At 37.7% G+C, this 22,738-nt stretch overlaps 2 protein-coding genes across 6 annotated transcripts in view; one reads left to right on the forward strand and one right to left on the reverse strand.

The window, feature by feature from the left end:
* The first annotated feature begins 245 nt into the window (after positions 1–245).
* Positions 246–3,954, forward strand: LOC149004983 (D-Tyr-tRNA(Tyr) deacylase family protein). Of its 4 annotated transcripts, none has more exons than XM_089168401.1 (8): positions 246–426; positions 511–614; positions 714–780; positions 1,233–1,263; positions 1,423–1,563; positions 3,302–3,327; positions 3,442–3,464; positions 3,578–3,954. In XM_089168401.1, exons 1-8 carry the CDS (start codon positions 385–387, stop codon positions 3,603–3,605), a joined length of 462 nt encoding a protein of 153 aa, XP_089024527.1. In that variant the 5' UTR covers positions 246–384; the 3' UTR covers positions 3,606–3,954. The 4 variants fall into 4 exon arrangements, with proteins under 4 accessions (XP_089024527.1, XP_089024524.1, XP_089024526.1 ...); XM_089168398.1 differs by having other exon boundaries at positions 247–426; positions 3,406–3,464; positions 3,578–3,950; XM_089168399.1 differs by having other exon boundaries at positions 248–426; positions 523–614; positions 3,406–3,464; positions 3,578–3,950.
* Positions 3,955–4,204: 250 nt separating this feature from the next.
* Positions 4,205–22,738, reverse strand: part of SNI1 (negative regulator of systemic acquired resistance (SNI1)) — a 30,502-nt gene continuing 11,968 nt past the window's right edge. Inside the window, exons 12-16 of one of the 2 annotated variants that reach the window (XR_016175712.1) lie at positions 21,794–21,859; positions 20,912–21,064; positions 12,295–12,422; positions 5,890–6,014; positions 4,205–4,768 (exon numbers count right to left, since the gene is read on the reverse strand). Coding sequence is in view for 1 of the 2 variants with exons in the window: in XM_089169619.1 (XP_089025745.1) it covers positions 5,948–6,014; positions 12,295–12,422; positions 20,912–21,064; positions 21,794–21,859 (414 nt within the window). In the remaining variant the exon portion in view is untranslated. Of the gene's footprint in view, positions 4,769–5,879; positions 6,015–12,294; positions 12,423–20,911; positions 21,065–21,793; positions 21,860–22,738 lie in introns of those variants that run through there. The other variant, XM_089169619.1, reaches the window with a different exon arrangement.

Genomic DNA, 22,738 nt, shown 5'->3' on the forward strand with positions numbered 1-22,738 from the left:
ACCAAACAGCTCCTCTCTAAACAGACTAGGGAGCTCCTCAACATCAAGGCTAAGCTCACGGACAGCAGGGGATGTCATTGGTATATTCTTCCCCTCTAAAGATCTGTCTAATAAATTAGGTAAATGGCAACAATTCTAAAGGTAATTCAAAATTTTCCAAAATTTTACCCTGGGCCGGGGCCCGGGGCCACAGCCCACAGGGCTGCTTCCCAGCAGAGAGCCACGCTCAAGCAGCTCTCTTTTTTTTTTTTTTGGTTCAAGTCTGAAGCTCGATTTGCATGTGAGCCGTGAGTACAGAGAGCGCGGAAAATTTTTCCAACCAGGCTTGCTGCTTCAACACGCTCAAGCGTAATTGGATTTCGAGCGAAACGGGAAGAAGGAAGCATGAGGGCTGTAATTCAACGAGTAGCTTCAGCCAGTGTTGAGGTCAGTGATTACTAATCACTATTACTGGAAACGGAAAAATCTTTCTTCACTTTTCCTCCCATCGTTCTGTTTTTCTTTCTCAAGCAAATTGTGCAGGTGGAAGGCCGGACGGTATCAGAGATAGGGCCAGGCCTCCTAGTCCTCGTCGGCGTTCATGATTCTGATGTCGAATCCGATGCAGAGTACATGTAATTACACAAACTCAAAAAAGGTTTCTTTATTATTTTTATTTTATTTTATGTTTTCTTTAGTTCTTATAAAACGAAATGAAATTGCGAATGTTGCAGATGTAGGAAGGTATTGAATATGCGATTATTTCCAAATGAGAAGACTGGGAAGCAATGGGATCAAAATGTAAGCACCCAATCCTTAAACACTGTTCGAAATGAGATAACAACCATCATGACTGCCTTTGCCACCAAAAGAAATTGATAATCTATTCGTTAGTGAATAGATCTTGTACCAAAACAGAATGAAAGTACCTCCTGGGTGATTTCTGTTTACAGCTTTGTTGGTTGGATAGACAAGAATATTTAGATATTACATAGAAATTGGTAGATTACCCATGCGATCGTTACATTTAATGCTACGTGTTCCAGCATATGGTCTTTAGTAAATGACTCTGTTTAGCATGTTCCATAGTTCCATGGCTTTTGGTATGTTCTAGTACGTAAAACTTTTGTCATACTCGCAGCTCAAATGCTTGACATAATGCATGATAGAATTAAAAAAAAAAAAAAAAAGACAATAAGCCTAAAAAGGGCAGCTAAGAGCTAAATATTTATTTCATTTCATGCGACTTGCAGGTCATGCAGAAGAATTATGGAGTTCTACTTGGTATTTTTTTTATTGACACCTTGTCATAGTTTTGAGGAAAGTTAACATGTTTTTTGTCATTACTATTATGGTTATCTTCTGTCTGAAAAGTGATGTATGCATCTTGAATGGAAGTGGATGATGGATGGATTCATTACCTTTTTTACTTGTTTGTTTCAGTGAGTCAATTTACGTTGTATGGGATCTTGAAAGGCAACAAGCCGGATTTCCATGTGGCTATGTCACCTGAAAGAGCGAAACCTTTCTATGCTTCTCTGGTTGATAAGTTTCGCAAATCTTACAATGCCGATGCAGTCAAAGGTATGTACAGTCTTGTTACCTGAAGCCCTTTAAGTTTTGCTAATATTTTTCTGTTGGAGAATTGGGTTGCTCATATTGAATATAGGAGTTGCTTTCATTGGTAACTACATGTAGGAGTTGGATGGCATTGAATTCTAAAACCTAATAATAATCTTAGTTGATTTTGAATTATCTCTGGGGAATTAATTTTTCTTCTACTTCTGCTTTTCACCCTAGCACCAATAATGAAGCATAAATATTTATATACGGTTTTTTGTCAAACTAAGTTTTAAATATGGTGCAAATTCAGAAATCAATACCAAATCTTGATGCTACTGTGTTTCATATGTTTGGGTTATAGACTTTGAGCCTGTTTCTTTTAGCTACTCTAGTATAATGGATCTCTGAAGCAAGTTTTGAGAACTTAATCTCAAAGGACAATGTGGTGGTCCATAAATACAAATTGGGGTGAGATCTTCGAATTATGGTAAGCCAGATAAGTATGGGAAGCATAAAATTATAGTCAAAGTTTGAGCCCAAAGCTCTCTTCTCTTCAGCAAAAACTGCATTTTTTAGGCCAAATAGGTCCGTGCCTCATCAATGAGCTTAAAGGCCCTGCTTGTGCTTTATTAGAGTTTTTTTTTTTTTTTCTATAATTTCTTGCATATTTTTCTGATAGTTGAGTTCTTCTACCCCTTTTTATGGTATTACCATGATCCTATCAAGATACTGATGATCCAAGACATTACCGTGATATCCAAGTTCTGGATCAAGCTGGGCGATCTACCATTTGTGGCCGCTATATTGTCTAAAAAACACAAGATATAACCGAATCTTGTGCCAATATCTTGATGAGTTCTCAAATCTTGCTCTGAAGCGTGTGAGATGGTGGTGGCCTCTTGATGTAGTATATCCTATTCCTGTAAATGTTTTGTGTTCCACTACTTATTACCTACTTCTATGCTAGAAAGCTTTGAAGTACTTGAACATGTCACTGATCATGCAGCCTTCTATAAAGATCCTAAGCTGCCTGTTAGCCTCCGTCTTGTTTATTTACCCCTCTGAATAATCTCTAGAAGACCAAGGTGTCCGTGAAGTTGAATTGGTTCATACATTGACAAGTCAACCCCTTTCCTCATCCTTTTTTATTTCTTCCCCCCCCCCCCCCCCACCTCTCCTTTGGATAACCTGGGATTATTTAGAGTCCTTGAAGAGCTTGTGCCACATAAAGTTAGTGCATATGTTTGTCAGCCGCTTATTTAAGAGAGTAATTTAATTATTAATTTTGTCTTTTAATTCAGAAGTCCTTGAGTGTGGGGTAGAGGTTAGACCAGCATTCCTTGAACTTGGAGGTTTGGTTTTTCGGGGGGGGGGGGGGGGGTTGGCTTTGGACTTGAACTCCCTTGAACCCCACTCCGCCCTCCTCCTGTGCTTTGAAATTGAAATGAACCATACTGAATCATGTATGGTTAATACTTTTAGTTACTATTATCTATAACCGGACATTTTTTGTGTGACTTAATGGCTATCACATGTAGTTAAACAATTGAAGTTTCACTAGTTGTTTCATTTTCCTTCCAATAGGTGGTCTTGCCATATGTTTTAATATTTTGAATTCATTTTCTTCCATCCAACATTAGTTTCATTTGTCATAGCACATGATAATTAGACAACCTTCTACAGTCTGACTCTAACCCTTTTATTTCGCCAGTCTGTCTCTAACCCTTTTATTTCGCATCTTGGTTACCGTCTCTCACAGATGGTGTATTTGGAGCGATGATGAAGGTAAAGTAAACTCTCCTGGGAATTGACAGAACTTCTCATTGTAGAATGATGTCCTGACCTGTTTGCTATTACTGAAAGGTGAACTTGGTTAACGATGGGCCTGTTACAATGCAGCTTGATTCTGCACAAACATCCAAGTGAGTATATACCAAAAAAGACAGGAGGCTGACACAAAGTTTATAATTTGTATTGGATTGAGAATTTTATATTATGACGCAATACATTGTCTAACATGTCCAACCTATTTCAGGAACACAAGTGATGCAGTGGAACCATAATCTGATTGATAGTCATGAAGGATATTGAGAGATTTAGACCTATGGTCTATACTCCTTTGGGGAAACTCCTATGTTGATTTATCATGTTCTGTTCGGATATGACTACTCATTCGTGCGGTGGAACCATAATCTGATTGATAGTCATGAAGGATATTGAGATTTAGACCTGTGGGTTGTACTTCTCCAGGGAAACTTCTGCATTGATTTATTATGTTCTGTTGTATATTTATATATACTGACTGCCTTTGTTCCCGGTACATATGAAACTTTATTTCGAATAAATCTCCTTATTGATTTTCTCTGAAGTCAAAAATTCAACAGCAAACCCCTTGAGAGAGGGAGAAGGAATTAATTCATAAAATGTTTTGTATACACTCCATTTTACAGCTTGATTGGTCAATAGCTGGATATAGCCAATCTATTTGGCCTGCCTGAGTGCAAGTGCCGATGGGAATGCACTTTGAAGCATTACCTTGAGGTTAATGTTACTAGATAGAGTACTGTTCCCAGAAGTCAAATATGATTTCATTCAGATGTCCCCGAATTTGGACTATGATCCATCCTGAGCCTTTTCAAGACTTCAAATGGAAAATCAAAATTCAAATGTTTATATCCATTTAAAGGAATCCATGTTTGGAAAATCTGTCTTCTGAAAATTATTTTTTTTTTTTTTTTATTTTTATAAAAGAACTAAAAAAGTTTCATTCGAAGATCAAGAGGTAGTCAACAATGTATCAGAGAGTTTCATTCACTAGTGTGCGTATTGCTAACACCTTAATTTAGCTCTCTTCGGAAGATATATAGCAAATACATAAGCTCATGTGTTGTAACAAACGGGTCATCTCTGTCGTACATCTAATGGTCATATATATGAGAACTCCTAATTGACTGGTCTTTGTTTGACAACAGCAACGCCAAAACATAACCTCTCTGATGCTTCTGGTCCCCTCCGGCAGTCTCCAGGCCAAAACAATTCCGAATATCTGATCAAATCAAACCACCAAAAGTGGGTAACTTTTCTAGTTCTGTTCATCCTCCTTGACTCTGCTGGAGTATCTTTTAAGACCTATGTTCAAAACAAAATGTGCTCCCAGTATCCTGTAATAAATTTCAGCAGTATTCCATCTTCAAGGCAGAGCACTGGCCTTCATTTTGTTGCTCACCTGAGGCATAACCATTCCTAAGTTGTTATTCTCCTCATGGGTAAGTTTCAATAATAACAATAACCAAAGGACTAAACTGATTCCAAAAATAAAGTCTAAATCTAATTACGTAGAAGAAAAAGAATAAAACACAAATGCCACAATACTATAGTTTAATTGAACTGTAATATATATAGAGCAATAACCACATGCAACCCAGATTCCCTTCAAAAGGTGCTTGCAGATTGACAACTTTAGACAACATATAGGCATGAAATGTCCAGATTCAGTGCTGGGTGTAATGTGACCCATCAAACCTTTCAAAACTTCAACTGACTATAGCCATAGATACCTTAAACCCTTCCTATCTACTGTGGTAGACCTAGCAAATATTGACATTTTTGTCAAGTCAGTTTGGGGTATGCGGACAAACTTGTGGGATTTGGTAATGACTACGAAGGGGAAATCAAAGAGAAACTGTATCTGTCCAGGGGTGGACATAGATTAACAAGGTACCTTGGGTAGGGATAATCATCCAGGTTTTGTTGTGGAAGTAAAAAAAAAGCTGCCTGGCCACAGTAGGCGGGTTGATTCCTCTGTGGTTTCTGGGGAGCTTTCAGTGAGGAGACCTCTGGATGTGCCGCCAAAAAACAAATCAGGAGGATCAACCCATACGTAATTCCAAAGAAAGACTGTAGGCAGAAATAGGAGATATATCTTGGCTGCAAAGAAACTGCAGGCAGGATAGAGCTCAACAGAGGATTCAAGAATAGGGTAGGGTCATCTTCTGTCACCAAAGAACATTGATTAGAGCTCTTAAAAGAGGATTGCCAGCAGGGTATACAAGTGTTATGGACAAAGCCTAGCCCCTACATTTAAAACCTTCAAAACCAATAAATAATAGTTTAGAAAAACAGTTAATAAAAATAGCCTATGCAAAGATTGTTATTCTAGCTTAAATTATGAAAGACTGTTTACGGTTTAGGCTTATCCTGAGGTACTTGGCCATAGGAATCTCATTTAATTCCTGATATCATCTCTGCTCTCATTCTCCTCCTCAGTTTAAACAGAATCCAATGCAATACTAGATATAATCCCATCTTCATAATCATAAAAGTGTGGTGGGGAATTAATAAATTTACCTTTAGGATAGCCACTCCATGAGGGAAGGGCATACAAAAAATAATTATCTTCAAAACCCTATGTTTCTTTTGTAAGGATCGTTGCAGCAGTGAACAGTGCTTCTTTTCCAAAAGGAATAATCTCCCTGCATGGAAGATGAATTAAATAAAAAAAGACAAGGTTTATGGAGAGACATAAAATTATACAAATATGCAGAAAATGGACAAAATGAAAATAAAATACAGAAAAACATCAACCAACATAAGTATGAACAGACAAACACAATGTATAGTTTTAAGAGTACACTCATAAAGACACCACCTGAAGTAATCCCAAAAAGGAAAACAAAACATAATCCCAGAAAACAAAACATATCAACCACCAAGCGAAGTACACACGAATAAGGGGAAAAGAATGATACCAGGTCTCATCGCCCATGTGGCTCATGCACCTAGACATGGAAGTCCATGAAAGTGACACTCTGCTCCTGTGGAAAGGCAGAAACCCTGCACAGGGCGATGTTGGTTTTGCCCTATTAGGTTTACAAGTCAAACCTGATTTGGGAGTACATGATTACTATCAGAATCTAAGTATTTTTTTTTTAGCACCAATATAAATGAATACTTTACCATTCTATTGGACTTTAGCAACATTTTGTATCATACTAAGATTTATGAAGTTTTTATATTTAGAAAAACCTCAGCATTGAAATTTGAAAATTGCACCTACCATAAAAAAATCCAGTTTTTGTTCTTGAACTAAGAGTTGACTCTTTATTCATTTGGATTTTTTTTTTTTGATTACTTTTATTGGATTCAAATAGGGGTATTTTTCTTTTTATAAAAAATAATATCTTAAAGTAAATGATTTTACATAAATGATAAGCAAGTGCTTGTCCTGGTTCCCAGCCAATGTCCAAGAAGAATATATACCAATCGAATTTGGGTAAAAACCCACAAGTACCACAAGTGATTCATGTATTGTGCTTAGAAGGTCTAAATTAGGCAATATACAAAGCTAGTGTATATATATTGGCCTTAAAACCACCACATTGAGTTGGTTTCAGGGGGAAAATTCAAAATTCAGATAAATTTTGACCAAAATTCAGTTTTTGCCTAGTCAAAAGTGGACTCAAAACTTGGTTCTAAGTCTCCTCCCAACTTCTCAATTAGGCCAGTTAAATATTTTCTTTTCATTTGGTTCTAGTCCTTCCTGGATCCTTGATTCTGGAGGCTTTCAACCACACAGCTAGTACTTCATACCTATTCCAGACATACAATCCTTTTTCAGGTAAAGACTAGGTTTAAGTTTCTCAATCCCTTCATTCAATATCTGGTTAAGGCACTATTTACTGTTCTCTATTCTTCATATTCCCAAATTACGTGCAATGTCTTTCCTTTATAGTTCTATTGTTACTTCTATTACTGATATTACATCTTATCGTTTCTATTCTACTTATTGTGTTCTTCAAGATCTACAGATGGTGGGATACTTATCAATGCAGCAGGACAACCAAGTCCTGTGAGAGCTTTCCTAAGGACTTTTGTAAGGAAATCACAAAGCGCCACCATGGCAAATGCAGCTATGGTTGTATAAAAAATACTGATTATTCCAATTATTGATTGGTATGTTTCTTTCATCGAGTACTATTCTTTTAGTTCTTACTGTATGACCCCTTGCAATGAAAGGATTTGAACAAAAAAGCCTTTTTTTAATTAATTTTAATTCTACTCATATGCTAGATTATTAAGGAATCATCCCAATGCAATTTCAAAAAATTATGTTTTATCATAATATGATTAGCAATAACATATAAAAATGTTAATCTCTAAGAAATTTGATCAGTCAAATAATTTTATTTCCACAAGACCCTTTTGTACTGTTCAAAGCACAAAACCAGGTTTCCAACAAATCCAACATTAATTAAATCCAGTCTTGCCAGGACAAGGTTTATTGTTGTTGTTGTCATTATATTGGAGAGTTATGTTCCTGCCAAACCTTGTTTGGTGTGTGCAGCTGCTGTCAACATCAATCAGGATGAGAAAAATTTTAGAACTAAAAACAAATGAGTATTTTACTGCATTTTGGTTTTAGCAATGTTATACTACATTAAGATCTATGGAATTTTTGGATTTGAGAAAAAGAGAAAAGGGGGGGGGGGGGGTGGAACCACTGTAAGAAGTCGTCTACTAATGACATTTCAGTTTTTGTTCTTGAACTAAGGGTTGACTTTTCCCCATTCAAAATTTGAATTATTTTAATGTTTTTATTGAAGTAAAATAGTGGGTATTGTTCATTTTTTAATAATATGTTAAAACTGGGGTATTTATTTATCTGTGAATGTTATTGATGCGAAACCCAACTTTAGGGCTAGGGTTTTTTATGCTTTCCCTAAAATTAAGAGCTGCCCAAAATCTTCCAGCAAATAAGTCAGATACTATAGGATGTTTGGGATGGTTTTAGGGTTCACAAGGGTTAAGTAAAGGCCTAGAAGAAATTGACCAGGCTCCCGGTTAAAGGGCTGAGGGTTTTAAACTTGAAACCTTGCTGTAATGACAATTTCAGATCTGGATTTAACAGTTAAGAGTTTAGAAACTAGGGTTTCGGTTAGCTTAGGAATGGGTCTCTTGTTGATACGTTGTAATTTCAGATTTATCCTAATGGGATTAAGTTTAGTTGGAGGTTTCCTACTCGGAGTGGGACTTTTAGAGAAGTCAACTAGGGTTAAGATTTGGAAGGAGAAGTAGAGTTGGTATAGGAGACGCTAATCCTAAGTCGCTTTGGAGTTTGGAGTGTGGTTGATTGTTTACGTTGAACTAGGGCTTAGGTCTGGAGGATGAAGATGAATTGCAGAATTTTAATGAAGAAGATGAAGTGCAGGAATTTTAGAAGTGTTAGGGTTTTAGGCTTTAGATGGAACCAAGGGTAGGGATGGGATGAGGGGTGATATGCAATCCAACTAGGAGGGAAAGGAAAGGTAAAGGGGACCTGATAGGGGAGGGGTGCTGCTGCTGCCATAGGGAAGAAGAGAGAGGGCCAAAGGGTTGAAGAGGTGAGGTGTCGTAGGGTGAGGGCAGGGCCTAGGGAAGATCATAGGGGGTGGGAAAAGGGGCTGGGGTGTCGTGGGGCTTAGGGAACAATGCTGCTAGAGTATTGCAGCAAGGGGGAGGGGAAATAGGGTTGCACAAGGATGGAGAAGGGGCTGGGCATGGCTGCAATTGAAGGGGAAGGGCTGGGGATGCTTAACTTGGAGAATTGTTGGACACTTCTGGAATTTTCTGAAGAAGAGCGCTAGACAGAGTTGCTGATCTTTGATGAAGAAAGCTTGACTGAAAATCCACAATAGCCCCCTCAAACAAGAATCGTGGTCCTCAACACAATAATTTTTATTCAAATAATCAGACTTAACTTTTACAAAGAAAGAATAGGTTATTTATATCCTCCTAGAAGACTCTAACCTAAGCGGGACTCCTTTATCGATTAGGATCCCATTAAATTAATCCCAACCATCAAAATACATAATAAAAGATATAATGGAATATCCTTGAAAATAGATTCCCCCTAAGACTTAAACCCTAAAGGAACTCTTCTTGCAATTAAAGACTGTTAAGAGTCTTATCTTAAAAGAAGAGCCCCAAGTCTCAAGAACTCCTCTTTGACTTAAACTGGACTTCTAAACTGACTAAAACACTCCAGAAAAAATAAAAGAAAATTCTGGAAGTAAAATCCAGCAATTACTTAGGTCTGGTTTTGACTAAAATACCCTCTTTAGGGATCAGCCAGCCTCAGATGGACCCACTTTAGGGTTTCAGCCAGGATGGGTGGTCAACCATTTTCACATCAGTTTTCTTAAGAAAATGAAAAACATTTACTTAAATGAAAGGGTAATTTACAGGTACCTTCCCTGAGGTAAGTTGTACTTCCACTTCCACTTATGGGTTTTCACTATATACATGTACCTCCCTGCTTTCCAAGCTAATTGATTGCTAAAACCTCTGTTAATTCTATATTCAAAATGCTAGAATTATTATTATTATTATTATTATTCAATCAAATGCAACGTCTCCCATCTGAAGCTTGAATCCCTCCCCTAACTCTTTTACCTAGGACTCATCCCATATCATTTCCCCCTGCAACATCTCCCATCTGAAATCAGAACCTGCAACACCTATGCTGGCTCAGCTAGCTGCAACTAGGACCCAAAGCCCTCCCTGAAAACAGACTTTCCTAGGTATCTGCTTTAGCCAACTTGGACACCTTGGCATCCTTGCGGGTGTAGATTTGGTCTTTTTTACCCTCTCCAGTACCTAGGATTGCGAAAGCCCCATGACAACTATGCTGGTTATTTCTAGGCCCTAGTACATCAAACCTTATTGATTATGGCTAAGCTTTAGCCAATGCCCAGGAGTGGTCTCTATCATTTGACAAGCCAAGTCATATGCTCTTTCACAACTCTAAACTACCCCTTTTATCATCCTATGAATCGGCTGCAATTGAAGTTACACTTTGCTTAAGGCATTCAATACTCTGTTGCATTATGCCTTGGGAGTTATAAAACAAAACTGTCATCTCTTTCTGCGCAATTTTAGTATGTCTCAGCATGTGGTAGTTGAACTTCAAATACGAATATTTCTAAAGAAGAATTTAAAAGAAAATTTTTCATCAATAATTATGAGAAAATACGCAGATTAAATCATGTAGATTTCCTCTTAAAACTTTGGAAGGTCCTAACTATCAAACAACAGTGTAGCATATAAAAAAGAAGAAATAACAGTGTACCATTGGTAATGAATTCTTAATTCATCCAAAAAAACAAAAAACTGTGTGGCATACAAGTGGGACTGCATTAAAGGCAAACCTAAAAACAGAAGTCCCAGTGCATGTTTTATAACCCCAGTAGGAAGCAAATTTACACTGACGTCATCTCTATACTACATTGAATTCTTTCTGACCTAACAATCTATCCTCAACTCAAAATGATGAACCACAGAGATTCAGCTGGGATCATCCGTCTTACTTATTGCAATATCTTCCTGGTTACTGCTGGCTATCAAGATTTAAGCTGGTGAGTGGTGACAACTGACAAGAAGCAAGAGTCCTCGAAGGAATGGATATATGATGAGTACAACAGTCAAGGATATATGCAGCCACTCGTTACTTTCATCATGGCTAGATGATCAGCATTATGTTTAGTTCTTTATATAATTTATTGTACTTTTATCTGACCAGAATTGTTATGTAGAAGTGTCATAAGGAAGTTTCTGCTAGAGAAGTAGTTATCAGGAGTAGCTATTGCTGGAAAACTGTTTATAGGGAATAATTTCCTTCTGTTTATCATATTTGGTTGCCAGAAAGAAAAGGAACTGTATTTGGAAATAAAAGACAAGCAATGAAATTTTAAAACAAAAAATCAGGAGAAATTCTATGCAATTCTATGAGAGAAACCAAGACTTTAAGAAGCCAAGATCATTTTTATTGTTTATCTCTTTCTTCTTCTATCCTCTCCTCTCTTTTAAACTGTACGTCTCCAGCAAATTATCCCTATTCAAAATTTGGAACCCCTAGACATTGTTTTTTATTTCTCCCAACTCCAGAGCATTCCAATTGTTCTTTCAACTGCAGCAGCGCGTAAACCCCAATAAATCATATTTGTGGCTAGCATTGGACTGGTTTGTGGTTCAGTGTGGACTGGTTTGTGGTTCAGTGTGGTTTCTAAACCTGTTCTACATCGGGAAATCCCTTGCATGGAGTCAAGACAACCGCTTCACAAAAAGCATGTGCCCATGGACATGTGCTATCACTACCAGGGATAAATTTTCCTTGCAAGTTGTTAGGAAAATGAAAAGTAGATCTTAGATCTGTGGTGTAACTTTCTATGTATAGTCTTGTGAATATCTATTTCATGTCTACTTCAGCAAACTTAGGATTACCAGCTCAATTTCGACATGCAGAGCACAATGACATGATGTTGTCCACAATCTGTCATGTAGCATTTCCAAGAGGAAAAGGAAATTTCTTCAAAAAATTCTAATCTGTCATTTACATGAGTCCATAAAATAAACACAAAATGGAGGACTCATTGTAGCAGAAAATATTTATTGCTGTAACATATTACAATAAAAAATAACATGCTTCCAACTCCATTAATAGCATGTCTGATATTGCTTACAAGAAAGGGTAGAAGTGTGAAAACCCCTTGCTGTGATTCTTCAACTGTGAAAATAAAAGATGTTCTCATGTTTACTTTACAAGATTGCTAACACATAAAACACAGTTTGTCATATTCATTTTCCATATTTAGACCAAAAAATATATATATATATTCATTTTCCATATAGAGAAAGCAAGGTAGAAGAATCCATACAAAACGTATGCAGAAGGTTTTGTAAAGAAAAAACCACAGTCAAAACAACCCTATAACTTACCCATTAGTAGTTTGAAGACTACGGAAAGCAGAAACCATATCTTTACATATCTGAACCACAGAGACACTCCCCTTGTCTCCACCAGAAGCAGTATCTTCTTTTACATGACGTTGTAGTGCCAAGTAAGCCTAAAAGGTAAAATAGTAAGAAACATGTTGGACAATATGTGATTAGGAGAACACAAGTAACAACCCTAATGCGTCCAACAGAAGCAGCAGTTTTCTTCGATATTATATTTGAGAGATAAATAGGCCTAAGAGGTAGAATTAACAAGAAAAGCATTGGACAATATATAATTAAAAGAAATCATGCAATATATAAAATCCTGGACACATTTCGATCATCAGTAAACAAAATATAACAACTCAACTTTATCACAACCTTGGTTTGAGATGGCGACATCTCACTTTTTCCGAATAGTGAGATGAGGTGAAGGGCAAGATTCCCACAACTCACTCAAGATCTCGCCCATCTCGCCAGATCTCTCCCCAAATCTTGCCATCTCTCGCCAAACTCTCAATTTTCGACAGATTTTTTGTGGATTTCAGATAGATTTTCACTTGCAACTACTCTTTGCACATTTACAACACCAAAGGAAGATCAATCATTTTATGCTTGTCTTATGAATTTATGAGTTATGCTTATGACTTGTACAAAACTTCTAATGGTTGTATAATTTTATCATTCTATTCTCGAGAGTCGAGAGTGTGATACTTATATGAATGGAATTATGATAACATTTAAGTTATTTGATGTACTTGATACACTTGCTTTTCATTTGTATGCCTTAAAGGTTCTATATTACATTTTGTATAACCTTGCATTCCTCAATCTTGCAGCATTTCAGTTTCACACTTAGGGCTGTTTTCTCACAAATCCAAGGCTACCAATGTATTCAAAAGGCCTAAATTAGGCTAACTAAGTTTGAGCCCAACCTGGACCCTAAAACCCGCTGATAGGGGTGTCAATTTGCAACCCGAACCGTTAAAACCAAACCGCACCGGCCCGTTATAGCTCAAACAGGCAAGAACCGAACCTTAATGGGTTGTGTTTGGGTTGAGGGTGGCAGAGCCCCGCACCAACCCAAACCCAAACCGCAACCTGTTATAACCCATTTTATAGTTTTACATAAAATATTGTTTGAATTATCATATTACCACTAGGTAGTTGGTATAGACTATCAGAAAAATTGAGCATAAATTCAAATTGGTCGAGATGGCCCCAAAAAAGGACCATATCTCGACTAAGATCTCGCCAACTTGGTCGAGATCTTGGTTTTTCGAAGGGGCGAGATCCCTGGTGAGAGCGAGTTCTTGAACCATGATCACAATTAAATGGGTTCGACTACATGGATCCGTGCACTCCAATCAGCTATGCAAAGAGTAGTTGATACAAGGCTAGGCTATACATGTCTTTCCTCACCACTTCTAAAAGCATTTAGATCATCTACCCATGGACCTTTTAGTTCCTTCCACCAGAATCAAACCACTCTTTCGCATTAAGGCATCTAAAGGACTCCTTGAACATGATGCCACATCAAACGGCTTCTCCCAAGCCAGCTCTAGTATGGTCATTCCTCATGTTACTATTCCTACTTTTTCCAGTCAATATCCTCATCTCTATTACACCGTTTATCTATATGATGTGTGTGAACTGCCCAAAATTCTGTACCATATACCATAGCTGGTCATAGGACGGTCCTAAGAAAGAGATTGCAAAATAAATAACACTAGGTGTTTACCATGATTTGGAATATGTACTCTTTAATTTCAAGTCATAAAATCATAAAGTTGTTAGTGCATTCATGAATGGAAAAAATTCTAGAAACAAAAGAGCAGCAACGGTTTTGTGAATGGCCATGCATGGTGCACAATTAGGCCTCAACTCTTGGATGGGATAAGAATTTCTGTATGGTATATGATTGTGCCTCCCCAATGATGGAAAGCTTGACTGTATACCACAAACAGCAGCGCATAAAACCTCTTCGCAAATAAAAGTGAGGACATTTTTTTCTCAACTCCCATTTAGGAAACAAAAGGAATGTTTCTTTTGTTAATAACTATTCAAGAGTCACTTAGATTTATCCAATGAAATCATTTGGAACTGTTTTCTTTATTTAGTGCCTTTGTTTTAGAAATTCAAAATCAGTTTCATAAGCTAATAAAAAATCTTTGTAGTGATAATGCAAAATAACGTTGGCCCCTTTTTCTCAGTTTACAACTGTGTCTGGGATTATGCATCAGTCCTCTTGTTTCAACACTCCTAAAAAAAATGATGCAGCTGAATGGAACAATAGGTATTTAATGGAAGCTGCTTAGTTCTTTTTTATAAAATGGAGGTGGTCAAGAATGGCTGATGCTGTTCTGAACACATGCTATTTTGTCTATCCCATGCCTTCTTTGGTTTTACAGGTTGGTATTCCTCATTCCCTGGTATTTCCTTCCGATATGTTATTTTTCTTCCAACTCATATTTTGAGGTGTGTCTGCTTTATTCGTGATCACCACCCAGGTACATCCTACTTAGATTCCAAAGCTCATATCTGTATCTTTCTTGGTTACTCCCAGACCCAAAAAGGATATAGATTTCTCCTACATTTCACACACATTTTTCCCTTCTTCCTGCTGATTGTTCATTCTTTGAGTCCATCACCTACATAAATCGTTCATTTGTTGAGTTTGTGCTGGATATGATCTCCATATATGTTGTGCATACTAATTCCGCAAGCACCGCTATTGTAACACCATTAACACAAGTTGAAGCATCAGCACCTCCACCACTGGATTAGCAGGTTTATTTTGTTGCCATCAGTTAGGTCCAGGCCGTCTTATAAAAGTTCCTTTCTGACCTTGGTGTCCGTATTCATCAGCATAAGGGTGTTCAAAGCTGCACTCAACACTGATTCTTATTTTGGTTCGTCTTCAACTTCACTCTTTGCCTTACATTCTTGTCTTCCTACTATCTATTGCCTTACATTCTTGTCTTCCTATATCTCTTTTCATCTTGTTCCAAGTCTGTTGCAGAGGCGTTATTTAGTGCTGGCTGGAGGGCAGTATGGAGGATGAGTTTTTTGACAGGAGGGAATCAGACCTTGGATCTAGTGCATTGCTTTTTGGAAATCTGCTACTGGTTACCATTGTGTTTATGTGGTCAAGTTCAACTCCAATGGCTTTCTTGCTTGGTTAAAGTGATGCAGCTCCAGTTAAGAAAGGGCCACCCCTTCCAAGATATTTTATGAGAACCAACTTATATGGGACCAAGAAAGGGTTTCTTGAAATTTTGGTTATGGGATATAGGGGTTTTTTTTTTGTGATGCTAGCTGGTGATGAGATAATTTTAGGAAAAATTTATGGCAACAATCATATGCTCTTAAATGATTGTTGAATGGTCTGAGAACCTCTGACCTGTGTCAGGGGAGGCATAGACTTTATTTGTAGTAATACAAGAGTTCATACAGAAAAGAAGCTCTTGACGTGGGATTATCACATAATAGTACCCTCTCTACCCTTTACTTAGAATCACAACACTCCCCCTCAAGTTGGTGAACAAATATATATCATGCCCAACTTGCAAATAATATAACAAAATCTTTAGTAAAGTGAATACGTCAGCCTTTTTATTTTCTGATCTGATGAGTGAAAAGAAATGCATATAAGCCCACATTTAATTTTCTCCTTGACAAAGGGTTGGTCAATCTCTACATGCTTAAATCCTGTACTCTGAATTGGATTGTAAGCAATGTGATTGCAAGCTTCTTGTCTGATAGGGACCTTAACTTTTGCACTTACATCTTGGAGTAGCCCTTTCAACCATAACACTTCACAAATGCCATGTGTCATTGCTCCAAAACTTGGCTTCAGCACTAGTCCTAGCTACAACAGTTTGTTTCTTGCTCCTCCAAATCACTGGGTTTCCTCCCACATAAGCACAGTACCAAAAGTAGACCTTCTATCATCAGGACACCTTGCCCAGTTTGCATCAGTGTAGGTTTCACTATGACAATATCCAAGTGTCAATGAGAAGAAACCAGGATTCCCTATCCGAGAGCCGCCTTAAAAATCTCAAAATTCTATAGATAACATCGAGATGAGAGGAATGTGGATCATGGGTCAACATTCCTATCTTTGCTAATAAATCCAAGGTACGGTTTCTTTGAGAAAGGGAGATATACCATGTTGAATGGTCTGAGAACTTCCGACTTGTGTCAAGGAGACACAGTTGGTTTATACTTATAATAACAAGAGAGTACAGAAAGAAAAGAAATTCCCGATGTAGGATTATTACGTAATAGCATCCTAAGACAATTCTAACCTTTACTTAGAATCACAACAATGATATCTAAGGTCTCAAGGATCCCTAATCCATCATGGGGGATATGGGATACATTCCTTAAGATGGAAAACTAGGGTCATAGGCATCAGATTGTTGAAACTTGGAGGCAATATAAATAAAACTATAGGGAGATAATTCTTCAAGTTTTGTTGGATTTGCATGGTTAAATTAGAAGATATGGAAGTTCTTGTTTTGGGGGTTTCAAAAAGTATGAAAAGTCAAGAAAATATTGATACCTTAAAATCAGATATCAAATTGGGATCCAACGTCACTAGAATGGCGGAATGATGTACCTGAAGTGTGGGGCAGATCTAACCTTGAATTCTGTGTCTTTGGAACTTCAAAAATTCAAGAAAATAGGAAATGGAGTGTAGGCTGCCAGATAACTGGATGGAGCCTGATGTTTCTTGGATTCACTTGAAGACAGATTGAGGCTGTTCTATACAGCCACTATCAAGATTCTAAGCTTGATTTCACTTAGAACCTTCCTAGGGTTTGGATCTTCAAATTAATTTACAAAACCAGAACTCCTAATGCTTGGATCTTTATAGAATCAAAGAATAACACACAAAGTGCATGAAAGGAAGCTTATTATCATTCATTCAGAACTAACTCTCCCCATTTACTTATAAAACCTGTGGGGTAGATTGCTTTCCTAATTGGACTAGTATTCCCAACCCTACTATAACTGAATTTTAAAACTACTAGGTGATGTGAACCAGAATCTAGGGTTTGATTGATTAAGGTAAAGCCCTAGATTTAGGCTCACTCCAGGACCCTCTTCAATAGAATCAGCAGTCTTCAAGGGCTGTAATTGCCTTCAATTTAGGTCTTTTGCCACAAAGGATGGGTGGTAGGGTACTAGGGTTCAGTTAGGGCTAGATTAGGCTTCAACCAGGCTAAGGGGCTTTAGGGTTTTCTGTTTAAGGGTGGAAACCTTGCTGTAATCATAATTTCAGATCTGAAATTGTGATTGGGGTTAGAGATTGGAAGATTTCCCTAAAATTAAGGGTTTGCCCAGAATCTTCCAGAATCTCCTCACTCCCCTAACAAATCAAACTAAGAATCAAATTTAAATTCACAAATTAAATTGCAGCAACTAATTAGGGCTGAATTGACCAAAATACCCCTTTTAGGGTTCGGCCAGCCCTAGGTGCGCCACTTGGGTGGGGCCTTGGGGCCCACAACAAGGTTTCGACCCATGTTAACATCAGGAATCCAGGGCTGAAAGGAAGGTTAATAGGGTCGGCTAGGTTAGGAGTACGACTATTGTTAATTTGTGATTTCAGATTTAATAATAGAGGTTTAGGGTTTCAAAATAGGTTTCCTACTTGGAGTGGATTCTTGAGGAAGTCATCTAGGGTTAGGATTCGGAAGGGGATGTAGAGTAGGTACAGGAGATGCTAATTCTAAATGATTTTGGAGTGGGGGTGAGGGTCCAGGTTGAACTATGTTTAGGTCTAGAGGTTGAAGCTGAAATGCAGAAACCAGTTGTTGTGGCTAGACTTAGTGCTAAGGCTGAATTCAAGCCATGCAACAGGTTACTGTGATGTGGGTGAAGCAGTTATTGAGTGAACTTGAACTTGGATTGATAAGTGTGATTCCTATGCAGTTGTTATCTGATAACCAAGCTACCATTTATATTGCATTAAACCCAATGTTCCATGAGAAAACCAAGCACATCAAAGTCAATTATCATTTGTTCGAGAAAAACTACAATAAGGAATTATCTGTACAACCCTTGTTCACATAGGGGAACACTTTACAGATGCTCTTACTAAATCTCTTGGAAACGCTAGACTTGATTAAATCGTAGCAAGCTGTGCATGATTAATATATATATACTCCAGCTTGAGGGGAAGTGTTAGTAGAACTAACTACATAAAGGGGAGGCTGGTAATAGCTAGTGATAGGCACAAGTCATGATTTTCCCTCAGAGACTATTTTATTGTTTTCATTTTTCTATGGGTTATTTTCTACTTAGTCATTGTATTGGTTACTATATACATCAAATAAAATGGCAGTCACAACATAAGGTTGCAATTCCCAATGTTGCAGTTTACAGCAACCTCTCTTCTCTTTTTTTCTTTTATCCATTTACTATTTATAGTAATAGTCTAATAGAGCTGGCTTGAGAACTGCCATGGCACCCAAGCACAAAGGTGGCCAGACAGCTCCACTTGAAGCCACATGCCATCTTATTGATCCTGGAGGATTTGAATGGTTGGTTTGATGTAAGCAGGGATGAGCCCCCTTATCATTGGACCCCAAACCCAGATCCAAAAGGCCCAACCCAAAGATGGCCAAGTAGCCCAGGGGTATTTTCGTCATTTTCCAGCCCTTTTGGGCTTCAAGAAGGGTGGAATCCCCTCAATCCAAGGGTCATGGATCTATCTATATTTATTTACTTGGATTAGTATTTTGAGGGTTCTAATGGAGTCCTAGTCAGTCTGGAAGTCCCCGTTGAAATCCATTTTAAAGTGAGATTCCTTTTGGATAATTAGTTGTTATTTCCAAGATGGTTTCCTTTTATTTGTAGTTGTTATTCAAAAAATTGTAAAGGGGATCCTAGTCTATAAGGGATTCCATAGTCGAGTTAAGATAGGTTTCCTATTGAATCCAAGTTTTTTCCCTCCAATTGTAAGGCTATATATAGCCCACCCTACCTCATCGTAAAGGGAGTTGAATTGATGTATAAAACTTTCTATTTGGAGGCAAACAAGGTTGTGGACTTCTTGGGAGGGCCACGGCAGATTTAGAAGGCTTTATTCATCAGTTTCAGCAAAAGATCTTGAGAGTCCAGCAAGCAATCACCCATTACAGCAGCATCCCTACCCAGTCAAGCCCCTCCCCCACCCCTTGCCTCCCCTGCAGCCCTATCAGGAACCCTCCCCCACTCTTCTTTCTTCTTGTGCAGACCTCCCAAAACCCTCCCCCACCTCCGCAACCCCAGAACCCTTCCCCACCCTTCCTAAACCCTATGCCCCCCCCCCCCCTTTTCCCTTTCTTGGTTTTTGCAGCAGTTCTGAACTTTTGGAATAAGAAAAGAAGAAAGAAAGAAGAAAGGAAAGAAAAGAAAGAAAAGAGAGGGAAAATGCAAGATCAAGAACCAAGATTCTTGAAGATTTCCAAGAATCCATTACCAACTCAACTGCAAGTTTCCCATTTCCCCATCCCTAATCGTTAACCTCTTATTCCCCTCCCATGAGTTGAATTGCTTTCCCTCCAAAGTTTCCACCCATTAGGGATTGCTTACAACCCTAATTTGTCTCAAACCCCAGCCCATTTTAACATTCGTTAAAACCAAAAATCTCCCCAAGCCATCCCAAAACCCCTCTCATACCCAACGGCAAGCTTCCTATGAACCTTAACACATCCTATATTTCTTTGTTACATCCCATATTGATTCTGGGTATTTCAAGATTATTCCATAAGGATATCTTAAAACTCTAACCCTTCCCATAACATTCCAATCAGTTTTGTTAAATCAAATTTTTACCCAAAACCTACCCTTTTAGATCCCCAAGATTTATCTTCTTTTCCATGTCAACAACCCATAACGATCCAACCCATATTTAACAATTTCATCCATCCTATCCCTAGATTGTTAAGTTTTGCTGGTCTCCAGAGGATTGATTCTGGGCTAACCCTAAATTCCAAGGAAATATTCCAAGAAACCCTTATCCTAGAATTGGGTTACATCATGGTGTCCACGTCCAAGCACTACTTTAGTCAATTAATCAAGAACTAGGGTCTTCATTCTTTTTCCAGCTTTTTGGCTCGTGAACTCAAGCAAGAATTTCGATCACATATGGTTTGGCTTAGAACATGAATTATCCAAATTCCACAAGCTGTGCCCAGTCCAAATAATACACAATTTATAAAAGAGAAGATGCCCCCCTTGAGATCTTTTACTTTGAGTAAAGTTTTACCAATTCAAAAAGAACTTGATGAAGTTGCACCACAAAGAAAGTTGAGTCATGCCAAGAAAATGAGATGAGCATCAATGAACTTCTATGGTTTTAACTATAATGTCTTGGGGCAAAGATAATTACTAAGTCTCAATAGTGCAAGGAAATGAGGAATACACAGCAGCTAAAACTAGGACTATCAGCGCCTAATTATGCAGATAAACCAATCAACTTTCATATTTCTAGACCATATTACTGATAAATGCATTTCATTCAGGCTTTCTATAATTAAAATGCTACTGACCAATGTAACACCCCCCCCCCCCACCCCCAAAAAAAAAAGCTACTGACCATCTCACAAGAAACGCAAATCACCTGAAAACCATGTGCTAGAAGCAGTTGGCATACATCCGTGCTGATCTTCTTGATAATGCTCTTTGTTCTTGAGCTATTTGAAAAGCATCTCAAGACACCATGAAATGTATCATCATCCGAGGAAACATTTGACCTCCGAGTGCGAGTAGCAGGCTGCCAAATACAAGATAAGGAAACAATAAATGAAGTTGCATCGCAACAGCATACATCTAGCATGAAGAATTGGGTTAGAGACTGTGGATAGTCACTTTGTGCAAAGAACGGTGTAAGGTAGTACCAACCCAACTCCCCCCTCCCAGACCTTGCCAAAGAAGTACTTCTGCAACTCCACTGGATCAAAATATAGAGCCAATGGGCCAGCTAAAAGAAAAGTTTTCAAACCAAACAACTACTTTGGCTAGGCCTGGTCTGAGGATGACCCACTTAGCTGGCCTTTTGGAGTATAATATTCTGCATGAAGTAGAGAATTGGAGAGAAAAGATAAGAGAACCTTTTAAATTGTTGAGTTTCTTCACATTTTATTTTGATATAAGATAATTCCAATATATTAGGATATATTGAAATTTTGGTCAAGACAGGCCTTGGAACAATGGTCTGAGACTCTGAGTCACAGTTGTAGCCAGCTGTCAAGGGATGGAAACAGCCTCTCAGCAAAAATTGCTGTGGTAGAGCTGGGCATGAAAGTTGCCTCCACCCCCCCCCCCCGGCTCTGCTTGTGTGAAAGCCTTCAGCATCGCGTTCGCCCCTTCTTTTATTGAAATTCTGGTCAAGTTCAGCTATCATAATTTTCACACAGTAACTGTTGGAGTGTCTAAATGGAAGTACTACCCTATGATAATAAAACAGTATGACTCATTTATATAGCCATAAAAGCTGACAAACCTTTGTAATGTACTTCCGAAAATACTTCAAAATTATTTCCATTTTCCATTTAGGATCAGTAAATACCTACAAAACAAAAAATCCTTAAAAGTTGGCATAAGAAAAAGTTAAGGAGTAAAGTACCACATATTCAAAAAGGAAGAGAAGGCTCACATGCAGATAACATTAAGAATAGTAAAGATATTTCTTTCAATTTAAAAAGCCGAGATCAGCTGAAACCGTCACTTGGGGCCTTAAACATAATAGAGATAGATATTGGACTTTAACCATTGTAATGATGAAGAAATCTATATTTTAACAAAACCTGTACAGGATTGAGCCAAAATTATGATTAGAATGTCTAAGTCTTTGAGCTTAGCAATTTTGCCCAAAAATGTTTTGCATGATAATTAAAATGAAAAAGAAACTAGCGTCAAATTTATTTCTTCTTGCTCAAATGCTGTTTTATTATCTTCATTTTCTATTTTTGAATTTTTATTTCTTTATTACAGTAATATTTTCCCACGTTGATATATATAAGGGTCATGCCTATCCAAGTTAACTGATTCAAATCACATAATCACATAAGTAACTATGAGCAGTCTTCAAAAAATCAACTAACACTAATTTATTTATCTGCAGTTGGCTCTACAACCAAGATGTAACCTCCAGGTGTTAAAATGAAAGAATTGAATAAAACAGGTAGGGTAATCATACAATCATATTATATAAAGTTATAGGCTTATAGGCTTATAGCACTACAAGAATATATAATATCAGACACGAATTATTTCAACTTTAAGACAAAAAAAATGGCACCTACCATGACATGGCTAAAATGCATTCACCGAAAAATTTTAGTTAATAACTTTAAGCCAACACTATCTATTCATATCTGTATATTTCTATTAAATGTGCTTTTGTGTTGACTTCAGCTAGGTGTATTAGCCTGACAGTCTAACTGCA

The sequence above is a fragment of the Hakea prostrata genome, chromosome 9 (assembly GCF_041222555.1).
Source record: "Hakea prostrata isolate BN-2017 chromosome 9, UWA_Hpros_2, whole genome shotgun sequence".
Classification (NCBI taxonomy): Eukaryota; Viridiplantae; Streptophyta; class Magnoliopsida; order Proteales; family Proteaceae; genus Hakea; species Hakea prostrata.

What these genes read in the sequence shown, in the direction of transcription:
- LOC149004983 (XM_089168398.1), top strand. Translation starts at nt 385, where the DNA reads ATGAGGGCTGTAATTCAACGAGTAGCTTCAGCCAGTGTTGAG. An exon ending in GGAAGCAATGGGATCAAAAT is followed by an intron (nt 781 to 1,232) that starts GTAAGCACCCAA and finishes TGCGACTTGCAG; the next exon opens with GTCATGCAGAAGAATTATGG. An exon ending in GAATTATGGAGTTCTACTTG is followed by an intron (nt 1,264 to 1,422) that starts GTATTTTTTTTA and finishes TGTTTGTTTCAG; the next exon opens with TGAGTCAATTTACGTTGTAT.